This window comes from Carassius auratus, unplaced genomic scaffold (genome assembly GCF_003368295.1).
Source record: "Carassius auratus strain Wakin unplaced genomic scaffold, ASM336829v1 scaf_tig00013464, whole genome shotgun sequence".
Taxonomy (NCBI): Eukaryota; Metazoa; Chordata; class Actinopteri; order Cypriniformes; family Cyprinidae; genus Carassius; species Carassius auratus.
The window spans coordinates 221,071-232,381 of record NW_020524398.1 but is presented as its reverse complement, the minus strand read 5'-3'; the positions used below and the strand labels follow the sequence as shown (position 1 = coordinate 232,381).

The following is an 11,311-nucleotide window of genomic DNA, read 5'->3' as shown; positions in this document are numbered from 1 at the left end:
CTTGCATTTTGTGTACATGCGTAGTCGATTTAAAGTTTAGAAGTACATTTTGACGAAACGTGTTGCGTTAAGAAGCGCAGTCGTATTTTAGTATGCATGCAGATTCAGTAATAATCGACTAAAAGTAATTTAAGAGACAAACAAAAAATGTTTAAATAACCTTTTTTTTTCGATTTCTGGCAAAATAAAAGTCGTCCGGAAACGTTCCAAAATCATTCTTCCATGCGATATATATATATATATATATATATATATATATATATATATATATATATATATATATATATATATAGAATTAAAAAAGTGTGTTTAAAAATATTACATGTTAAAAATAGCTTATGACAACTAATTTATAAAAAGAAGAACAATCGTGCATCTGTCAGGACTTTTATTTTGGCAGGTCGTGCAGCGAAAGTGACGTTGCTTCATCACCAGCGAGTGGCCATTTTTTATTTTTATGTGCGTCCAGATCCCACTTCCGCTCATTCCTCTCCAAAAAACGCATTTAACAGTGATTAATAACGGGTGTCACCCGCAAACCGTCCAACTTTAATCGCCTTCGTCGCAGAGAAAGAATACGACAGATAATTTGGGAGTCTTTGTCATCATGAATCCCGAATAGTAAGTTTGTGTAGGAAAGCGCCGATGACACATCAAACACACGTCACCTGGTCCTTTATTATTCACACAAATCATTACCGCGTCAGTAAACTAAACATTAGTTAATGTTACTTGATGTATTTTGGGTTAATTCATTCCTACTTGTCTTGACTGTGCTGTGTCTTTTTAACGATATCGACCAACCGAGTGTTGTTTCAACCTGATTTAAAAGTATCAACATTGAAGTTTGCGTACATATGTGTCCGTTAGAAAGTTTCAAATAGAGATGTAACCAATAACCGTCAGTCTGTGTCTCGAGCTCTCTGAGCGCCACGTCATAATAATAAAACTTAATAAACTGTCTGCATAATTATCATCGCGTTAATGAAATAAAGCCCCCCTCATCTGCTGTCAGAGAGCTGATCATATACTGTCACTCCTGAGGTGACCAAACCTGATCTTAGGCCTGAACTCACTGAGTTTAGGACATGTTGAGTTCTGTTTCAGGGCTGTTGTGTAGTTAAGTCATTTGTTGCCACACCACTTTTTCAAAATCTGTGGTTTTACCATGGTAATACCATGGTATTGAAAGACATCATGTGAACCTGTCATACATGCATGATGCATAGGTCATAATTCACATCAACTGCATTGGTATTGTTTTCTCTTTTTTTATCATGCAAAATTGATTTCTTGTTGATTTCGGGGTCAAGTATGAGCCTGAGATGGCGTTATGTCATGGTGACACACATGTGTTAAACACATAATGTGATCCCCTCTTCCATTGACTCGTCCTGTGGTTTGTGTTTCAGTGATTACCTGTTCAAGCTCCTGCTGATCGGAGACTCTGGCGTGGGGAAGTCCTGTCTCCTGCTGCGTTTCGCTGTAAGTTACTGCTCAGATGATGTTCACACACACGGGGTCAGATATTGCGCAGGTGATTTGACTGTCAAACAGCTCCGTGTTCGAGGTGAAGGAAGGATGTCGTCTCTGCAGCTGCTCTTCTTTTTAGTGCGTGTGTGTGAAAACGATGCCTCATCTGTGATTGTGTGTGTGTTTCCTCAGGACGACACGTACACCGACAGCTACATCAGCACGATCGGAGTGGACTTCAAAATCAGGACGATAGAGCTCGACGGAAAGACCATCAAACTACAGATCGTAAGTGTGCTCCACTTCAACACCCCAAACTGTTTCAGCATACAAAAACCTTTATTACATGACTTTCTTTTCAACTTTGGATCTGAGAGAGTTTTAAATGTTTTTCAAGTCTCTTCTGCTCAACAAAGCTGCAGTTATTTGATTAAAAAAATTTGTAAAAATTGTGAAATATTATTGCTGTTCAAAATGTCAGCTTTCTGTTTGATTTTATTGTAAAATGTAATTTATTTCTGTGATGCGCAGCTGTATTTTCAGCATCATTCGTCCAGTCTTCAGTGTCACATGATCCTTCAGAAATCAGTATGATATGCTGATTATCTGCTCAAGAAACATTTCTGATTATTTATGTTTTCGTGGAAACCGTGATGCATTTTATTTTTCAGGTTTCTTTGAATAGAAAGTTCAGTTGTTTGAAATCTTGTGTAAAGGTCTTCCCTGTCACTTGACTCCGTGCTGAATGTGTGTGTGTATGTGTGTTGTCAGTGGGACACGGCCGGTCAGGAGCGGTTTCGCACCATCACCTCCAGCTACTACAGAGGAGCTCACGGGATCATCGTCGTGTATGATGTCACGGATCAGGTGACCAGACACTCCTTCAGTGTGCGCTTCACACACGGCACATCTGCTTCAGTCACTCGTGCTTCAATGTTCTAATGTGTTCCTCAGGAGTCCTTCAACAACATCAAGCAGTGGCTTCAGGAGATCGACCGCTACGCTAGTGAAAATGTCAACAAGCTCCTGGTGGGAAACAAGTGTGATCTGACCACCAAGAAAGTTGTGGATTACACCACAGCCAAGGTCAACACAACACTACATTCAGCAAAATCACAACAAGACTCATATTTTACACAATGAAGTATTGTATAAACTGCATTAACTGATCATTTATCATCATTTGTTAAACAACAAATCATTATAGTCAGTCATTTAGAAGTTATTTGTTGTTTTTTAATCATTTTCTAGTTGCAAACTGAGAGAATACCAGATTAATTATTCAGATGTCTTGATTATTTTTTATTAATAAAAAAGACTGGCTGATTAAATGCATATATTATTATTTATTGTTAATCAATAAATAATGAATCATTTTAAACGTTTTCTGGTTGAACCTCCAAAGACTGGCTGAGTAATGATTTAAATGGTAAATTAATAATCTATATAAAAAACTTTCCTGATTGCAGATTTTAAGATTAGCTGTTTATTAAAAAAAAAATTAAGTTAATATTTATTATAATGTTTTAAAATAAATTATTACAATTAATAATGTATCCGTAATCTATAAAAAAAACTGATTAATAGCCTAAATAATGTTATTTAAATATTTATTATTAAACATTAAATAATTTATTATTTACAAAACTTTTCTTGCAAACCAAAAGTAGTATTTTATCATTATTAATTGTGAAATAATTAATAAATAGATATTTTTTAGAAATGTTTTGTTAACCTGTTAACTGTCACTCACGTTTTTGAAGATAGACATGAATGTGCATGATACAAACCTACATTTTTATAATTCATGACTGAAAACATTTTGTAACATGATTTTGATGTACCATTTACATGGTAATGCAATGTCTGATTTTAAAATGGGTTTTGAAGGATGAATTTTGAGATTTTGTGTTTTCAAGTGATATATAACTTCTGATGATTTCTAAAATGTGATAGAGAAAAAGGCAACGAGGAAGTCTTATTTTTTAAACAAAGGTCAACGCTCCTTTTGTAATGTAGATTTCTGAGGGTGCACTCTTGTCATAAATTCATCTATTACTTTTCCTACATAATTTTTAACAAAAAATATTGGTAAAATATATATTTGGGAGTCTTAGACCTTTCCAACGATATATAGTTTGTCAAGATTAGATTAGATTTGATTGTAATATAGTATAGTCAACGTAGGCGTCCCGTATACGGGACGGGGTGACATTTAACAGGTTAATGATTAGTACTAATGTACAGCCCTAAATAGGTTGGAATATTTAAATATATTGTATAAACGATTTTTTTTTCTCATATAATTGCTGAGCTAAACGCTCTGTTTGATATCAGGCTGTTGTTTTCTGTCTTCAGGAGTTTGCAGACTCTCTCAGCATCCCGTTCCTGGAGACGAGCGCCAAGAGCTCCTCTAATGTGGAACAGGCCTTCATGACCATGGCAGCAGAGATCAAGAAGAGAATGGGCCCCGGGGCCACTGCAGGAGGCCCCGAGAAATCCAACGTCAAGATTCAGAGCACGCCGGTCAATACATCCTCCGGAGGATGCTGCTGAGACCAACGACAGTAACGCTACCAACCATACGCCACAGCTGAGTGAGTGAGTGTGTGTGTGTGTGTGTGAGAGAGAGAGAGAGAGAGAGAGTGTGTGTGTGTGTGCAATAAAGACTGAGAATATTAAAGAACAGGAGAGAGAGAGAGAGAGAGGATCAAATGAAACATTGCCTGACATTGACCCATTCATGCACATGGATGCATGACCAGACAAACACACGTCCAGCCGTCTGCCGAGACAAACACACGTCTTCACGGCTCAGATTCTGTCGCTCTTTACACAAGCATCCGGCAGCACTTCCGGACACCAGCGGTTTTAGAGGAGCACCACCAGGTTTGGCTTTGAACTTCCTCTTTGGATCTTTGAAGGAAGCTGTGGACTGTGATGTCATAACTGACCTCGGAACAGTGGGATGTGTTACTATGGCTCCCAGTGGGGTTACTCCGTCCCTCTCCGTCCCGTCTCTCGTTTGGTGGAGCGTTCGCCTGTTTGGCCATTTCTTCTGTTTGGTTTTTATTAGTGCTCCTCTGAGCGAGACCAACGCAACACTTACAATAGAGCTAGTCATGTTTCTAACATTATTATTATTATTATCCTGGGCAGTTTGTTTGAGCTATAATTTGGAAATCAAGAACCAAATCCTAGGCCGCTTGTAGTTTAGACGCATATTTCAACTAAAAATGATCAAGTAAATCCTGATTCTGTCATCATTTACTCTCCTTCAGGTTGTTCCACAGCTGTGTGTGAAGTTTCTTTCTACTGTTGATCAGAAAACATCTTGGTTATTTGTTGTGACTTGTGATGTTTAATTGCCGGTGGCCGTTCACTTCCATAGTGTGTAAAAAAACTGCTCTGTGACACCGGCAACTGTTTGGTTCTCAACCGTTTTCAGAATATCTGCTTTTGTGTTCAACAGAAGAAAGAAACTCTGACGCGTCTTGTACAACATCAGGGTGAATAAATGAACTATGCCTTTAAATGTCTATATTATCAGTTAGTTATTTTCATTAGTTTTGATTCTTATAAATCATGTATATTATGTGGAAGCTGGTCTGTATCCATGGGATAAAAAATATAACAGTAAGTGCAATTCTTCACCTCACAATTTGGACGTTTTTTAACTCTTACTTTTTTTCTCGCAATTACAAGAAATTTGAAATATGTCAAGGGGAAAATCTAATAAAATGTTTTATTCCATGGTGGAAATAAACAACAACAAAATAGAAATTAGTTCTTTTTGAGTCTGAATTGCTAAAAAAAACAATGTTTTGTTGAAAACAAGCTTCCCTAACAGTGTGACTGTAACAGGAGCAATAGCAGATCTATGTACAAATGTATCTATGGAAATCCCACAGATAAACAGGAAATGACATCACAATAAGTAAAGCAATGTTGCATATGTAGCTTTTTGATTTCAGGGAGAAATGCACTTTTTGTTTTCTTTTACATCCCCTGATGTTCAAATAAACTATGAAGGAAAAGCTGAATAAAATGGTTTTAACTGGAGTGTTAGGTGACATGTTTCATCACGAAGCTTCCTGTCACAGTTGTAGCTGATACAGGTTAAAAACAGCTATTTTAAATAGTCATAATTTTACTGTATTATTGATTAAATAAAAGAAATCATACTGATCCTAAACATTAGCACAGTTCTTTCCGACAACAAAAGAGTTCACACACTGAGCTGAAGTCTGACATCTGCACACTTCCACGCTCCTGCAGAAAGAGACAGCTGTCCTGCAGGGGTCAGAGGTCAGGGTCAAGGACAATGCAGGAGCGCGTGTGACTCCTCGGGGGTCCTCTGGGAGGAGCCGAGCACGACAGCAGCTGTTCAGAGGAGGAGAGCAAGAACAGAACACAGTGTGAGAACTGTTTACATACAAACACGGATAGTCTGCTCAAAATGATATTAAACCGTGAATCAGCACTTAGTCATGCAGATGTGATTTCAGTGTAAATCTGGGAGTTTTCTGTTGACTGGCGTTCCAGAATACTCTCGTATGATCATATTCACTGAGACGAGGTCAAAGGTTGAGTGCGTTTCTTTGTGTGTTTGATGTGGTTTTTTATGCAGACGTGTGTGTGTGTGTGTGTGTGTGTGTGATCCAGCTGCTCTGACTGACTGCTGCTTCATCTCGTTCCTCTTGTTCAGGCCATCTGGTCAGTGTGAGGTGAAGGAGATGAGGACCGTCTGGAAATATCTGCAAACATTTTCACACACAGAAAGATTCTGATTAACTGCTCATGTAGATTTGTTTCGTTTTAAATAAGTCATCTTGAAACAGAACATTGCATTGCTCCGAGTTTGGTCTTTAATAGTTAGGATAGGAGACTTCAAAATTATGCTTTATTTAAATATCAACTTTATCTTTGTGTCAGATGCATTTTCTAGAATAGGGGCCTTTAAACTAGGGCCAATAGAAATATTAATATTAAATATTAAATTAATAAAAAAATATTAATTAATAAAATTAGTTAATAAAAATAAATGTGATTGAAAAATTCTAAAATGTCTAATATTTAATACATATTTATATAGTTTACAAATTAGAATGTAAAATATGAGTTTAAAATGAATCAATTAAAATAAAAAATAATCTAAATAAAAAACTGATTATTATAGAGATCATACATAAAAAGGAAACAAAGAACCCCAACAAAATTATAATTAAAATTAATTAATAGATTATAATAAATAATAAAAGTCGATTTAAATAATTTAGGTTGTAAACATAGATTTATAATATTTATAAGATTAATTATACACAATAATTAAATAAATAATTTACACTAGAAAAAAATGAATAGGAACAAAAAAATTCCAAATAATGTATTTATCAAAATAATTTTGCATGGAAAGCCCCTTTTATAGAATTCCTCTTAGAAAGTACAGTCAGAAATGATCCAGTAAGAGTTTGTATCTTTAAAAAGAAAGCCGAGAGATGTTTGAGTTCATACTGAGATGATCTTCTGAATCTTCATGTGATGATTTCTGTTGGCTGTGACAAATATGCACATATAAATATTCAGCCGCACTGAAATAAGGGCAATCTATTTGTCACGCTTTTTTTTCTATTTATCATTCTTTTCTGGATTGCTGTTGTTCAGCTGAACTTCACAAGAAATGCTTCACATATTTGTGGCTTTTCCACGGGAGCGCGGAGCACGAGGTCACGTTCACTGACATATGCAGACTGGAGAGAGGGAGGGAGGGGTGACATCTGTAGCATCGCGAGCTCCGATTCATTCTTGTGAATCGACTCGTTCGAGCGATTCATTTCAATGAAACCTTCAACAAAGATTCTTTTGAGCGTCACATGTTCCCAGCACATTTAGATCAATATTTACCTATTTTTAACGTTGGTATTAGCCTCAGACATTTAAGTTAAATTTAAGTAACATTATCGTTAACAAAAATACTGTGGAGAAATTATTAGTGCTACAAATGTTATCTACAATGTTGGGCTCTTACTCAAAACATGTAATTTATAACTCATTAATTACTTCTATCAAAAGAAATATTATTACATTATTTCTGTCTGTCAACATTACACTACTAGTTACAATGCTTTTCTTTCTTCCCCATGAAATCTTTCTAAACAGTATATTTCTGCCTCATCACTTCACCAAACCCACACTAGATCACAGTTATTAATAACTCAATGGTGTCTGACAGTGATGTTTAATTAAAAGTGTTGTATAATCAACAGTAACCAAGTGACGAGCTGTTACTGTAAAAAGTAATGTTATTACTGTAACTAATCACGTGTACATATACTGTAGTAATCTATAGTAAATATAGTGTTTTGAACCATACTATAGTAAAGTGTATTGTACTCTATACATAGTAGGCTATTTGCAACACTTTGTTAATGAATGCTACAGTATACTGTAGTAGTGAACTGATAAACTGTAATGAATACTGTAGTTTTTACTACAGTAAACTCTAGTGTATAGTAGTATAATATATCCTATAGTTGCATGAAACATAGTACAGTATTGGGTAATTTGTTTCTGTTAGTATAGTTGTTATATTATTACCATAACAAATTAATTAAATCACTTTACTATAGTATGGTTCAGAAACACTATAGTATATATATATATATATATATATATATATATATATATATATATATATATATATATATATATACAATTGTTACTAATGCTTCCCTTCGAACGCCAAAAAAAGCTTCGCGAATCGGATCGAACGAATCGGTTCCATCAAAAGATTCGTTCGCGAATATCAGTGGACATCTGCCAGACTGACGCCACTGTCGAAGACTCCGCTCGCGCGTTTGATGAACGAGTGACTGCGCGTGAAACATGGTGAACGGTGAACGAGTCCGATGTGTCCCCGTCTGACCTGCACGCGGTGAGCTGCTTTAACAACTTGTGTTAATGTGTGACTTTGTGGTATTTACTTACTTTTGGAATTTTAATGTATGGAGTGTTTCAAATGTGTTCTATTGTCTTAAAAATGTATCGAAATAAAACAGGTCGGATTTAAACGCTACTAAACCCCGTTAACGTCACGCTAAGACTCTGAACGCGATGAAACTCGGTCCGTTGTGCACTGTTTACTGCAGCAGCTCCCGCAGGACGGCCAAGAACGGGTTAATACTGTCAGCCTTTACTTGAGAGAGCTGTAAAGCTTTCATTTTACTGTAAGTCACCTGAAGTTTGACTTCTGAGCTGATGTGGGCGTGCAGCGCTTCAGTTCAGACCTCAGCTAATTTAAGAAATAATCTAGGTGTATACATATACACGCATTTATACGAAAATAAGAGCTTTCGGTTCATTTTTGCACGTCTGCTCAGTGTTGTCTTATGCAAACCTCATATGTGCACACTATAATAACAGTCACAATATCACACTCGAGACATAAAAGCTCTAGAATTCTCAAATATAAACTGATTTACGCAGTGTTAATAATCCAGTATGTATTTGTGCATTGCGTGACTCGGGCATTATTTGTCCAGCTCTAGCTGTTGTTCTCCTGAACACATGATTGTTAGTACAAACTATTAACTCTAACTACTGAGCAATCAGTTCAAGAGTGGAAGTGAGTCAGAGCAGTGCTGTGATTTACAGTAATCCCACAGTCATGTGTGTAGTCATGAGCTGTCACTGCTGAACTGTATCTGGCTGTTCGTCGAGGAACTATCTCTTCAGAAGATCATTTGAGCAGAATATTCATTTTAATATACAGGAAACTTTTTTTTATTTATAATGTTAATATAAGAAATGTACACTAAAAATAAAATGTTTTAAATATAGTAATTACATTACATTTTATTCATTAAAGATAAAAGAAAATAAACAATTGTTTTATTAAATTTATTTTTAAAATGTTATTATAGAGAAACATTTCAAATAAAATATACAGTTTAAAGTTAATATATATTATAATATTTTTATTAATTTGTCATTTTATTACATTGAATTTTTATTCATTAAAATTTAATTTTGAAGATACTATTAAAATGAATACTTAATAATTCAGGTAATTGTATTAAAAAATACTTTTAAATATTAAAAATGTTAATAAAATCAAAAAACTTAAAACATAAGATATTAATATTTTATTATTTTTACAAATTATTTCATTAATTTTTAAATAAAATATTTAATATGTTACTGCAGATTTGAAATAAAAATAGAAATCCCTGAAGCACAAAACCATAAGTAGCACAGGTGTATTTGTAGTAAGAGCCAAAAATACATTGTATGGGTAAAAATTATCTATTTTTCTTTTATGCCAAAAATCTTTAGGATATTAAGTAAAGATCGTGTTCCATGAAGATATTTAGTAAATATCCTACCATAAATATATCTAAACTTTATTTTTGATTTGTAATATGCATTGCTAAGAACTTCATTTGGACAACTTTTGAGACAATTTTCTTAATATAAAAAAAAAATTGCACCCTCAGATTCCAGATTTTCAAATAGTTGCATCTCTGTCAAATATTTTCAGATCCAAATTTTTCAATAATAATAAAAAAAAAGGTCCAGGTTCACATATCAGAACTATTTTAAAATAGAATGTTAAATTAGACATTTAAAATATTATAAATACAATGTGCTTTCTGTGTGTTTCTCTCTCAGATATACGCTACATGTTGGGTAAAGGCCTGAAGCGGAAGCTGGAGCAGGAGGAAGAGGATGGTGTGATGAAGATGAGCTGTCTTCAGGAGGCGTCACCCGTCTGTTACTGGCTGCAGCGGCAGACCGTGCTCAACCTCTCGCTGCTGAAGCTGCACAGCCGTCCGGGACACTCGGAGCCGGGCCTGGCCCGCAGGGTGCTCATCACCAACACACTCCGGCTCATCCAGGACGTCCCGGCACCCCAGGCCTTCCCCAGCGGGGTCGAGACTCAAAGTGAGGGCAGCTTGATGCCCGTGTCACAGCTGGAGCAGGACGGACATCTGTTTCTCTGTCTGTCTCCGTCCATCTCCAGACAGCAGCCTCCATCATCCTCCGTTTTTAAAGACAGCTTCGCCTCAGCACTGGCTGAAATTGAAGATCTGTGTCCGACTGTAGGAATAACCACTTTATTTTCTACGGAGACAGGCCGCTCGCTCGCCTCAGACACAAATTCAGATGAATCCAGGCACACAGACCCAGATCTTTCTGAAATGAACAGCGGTACAGGCTCAGCGTCATCTCTCTCTGACTCCGCCCAGTCACTGTTTGGCCACACCCCCTCACTCCTTGCCGATTTCTCATTGGACGATTTCCTGCTCTCAGAGATAGACAGCTTGCTGTTTGATAACGTCCCCTGCGGGAGCTCGGGCGCATCAAAAGTGGTTTCCATTGTAACAGACGACCTCGTCAAGACGCTCACTGGTTACGGTAACGGCGGGACGAGCCAATCAGCGCTTCCCTCTACTCAGACGTTCAAACTGGATCTGAACGAACTGGATCACATCATGGAGGTTTTGGTTGGCTCGTAATCTGATGTGCAAAACGTTTGAAACTGTACTGAATATTACGGTCAATTTTTCTATTTTTTTGTATTATGGTATGTTACTATGAAATTAAAGGGTTAGTAAAAGGGTTGTTACTATGGTAAAAGAAGATATATGCATGTGTGTGTATATTTATTTTGATACAGTATCAAAGGCTACACAATACATTGATGTAATATATTGCAACCATTTTATAATGTTATAGAATGCTATTTCAGTATTTTTCTTGTGGAAATTTCATATGAATTATGTTATATTTAGGATTAAATAAAAAAAATAATAATAAACTGGCTTTCGTTCAGTTT

At 36.0% G+C, this 11,311-nt stretch overlaps 2 protein-coding genes across 2 annotated transcripts; both read left to right on the top strand.

The window, feature by feature from the left end:
• The first annotated feature begins 435 nt into the window (after positions 1 to 435).
• Positions 436 to 5,535, top strand: LOC113074003 (ras-related protein Rab-1A-like). Its single transcript, XM_026246712.1, has 6 exons — positions 436 to 621; positions 1,413 to 1,485; positions 1,666 to 1,761; positions 2,245 to 2,340; positions 2,428 to 2,559; positions 3,832 to 5,535. Exons 1-6 carry the CDS (start codon positions 608 to 610, stop codon positions 4,027 to 4,029), a joined length of 609 nt encoding a protein of 202 aa, XP_026102497.1. The 5' UTR covers positions 436 to 607; the 3' UTR covers positions 4,030 to 5,535.
• A 2,811-nt stretch (positions 5,536 to 8,346) lies between these two features.
• On the top strand, positions 8,347 to 11,274 carry LOC113074002 (SERTA domain-containing protein 2-like). Its single transcript, XM_026246711.1, has 2 exons — positions 8,347 to 8,407; positions 10,144 to 11,274. Exon 2 carries the CDS (start codon positions 10,155 to 10,157, stop codon positions 10,989 to 10,991), a length of 837 nt encoding a protein of 278 aa, XP_026102496.1. The 5' UTR covers positions 8,347 to 8,407; positions 10,144 to 10,154; the 3' UTR covers positions 10,992 to 11,274.
• The last annotated feature ends 37 nt before the right edge of the window (positions 11,275 to 11,311 follow it).

Excerpts from the sequence above, each read along its gene's own strand:
- LOC113074003 (XM_026246712.1), top strand. Across the intron at positions 1,762-2,244 it reads AGACCATCAAACTACAGATC|TGGGACACGGCCGGTCAGGA; the intron begins GTAAGTGTGCTC and ends GTGTGTTGTCAG. Across the intron at positions 2,560-3,831 it reads TGGATTACACCACAGCCAAG|GAGTTTGCAGACTCTCTCAG; the intron begins GTCAACACAACA and ends TTCTGTCTTCAG.
- LOC113074002 (XM_026246711.1), top strand. The coding sequence starts at position 10,155 with ATGTTGGGTAAAGGCCTGAAGCGGAAGCTGGAGCAGGAGGAAGAGGAT.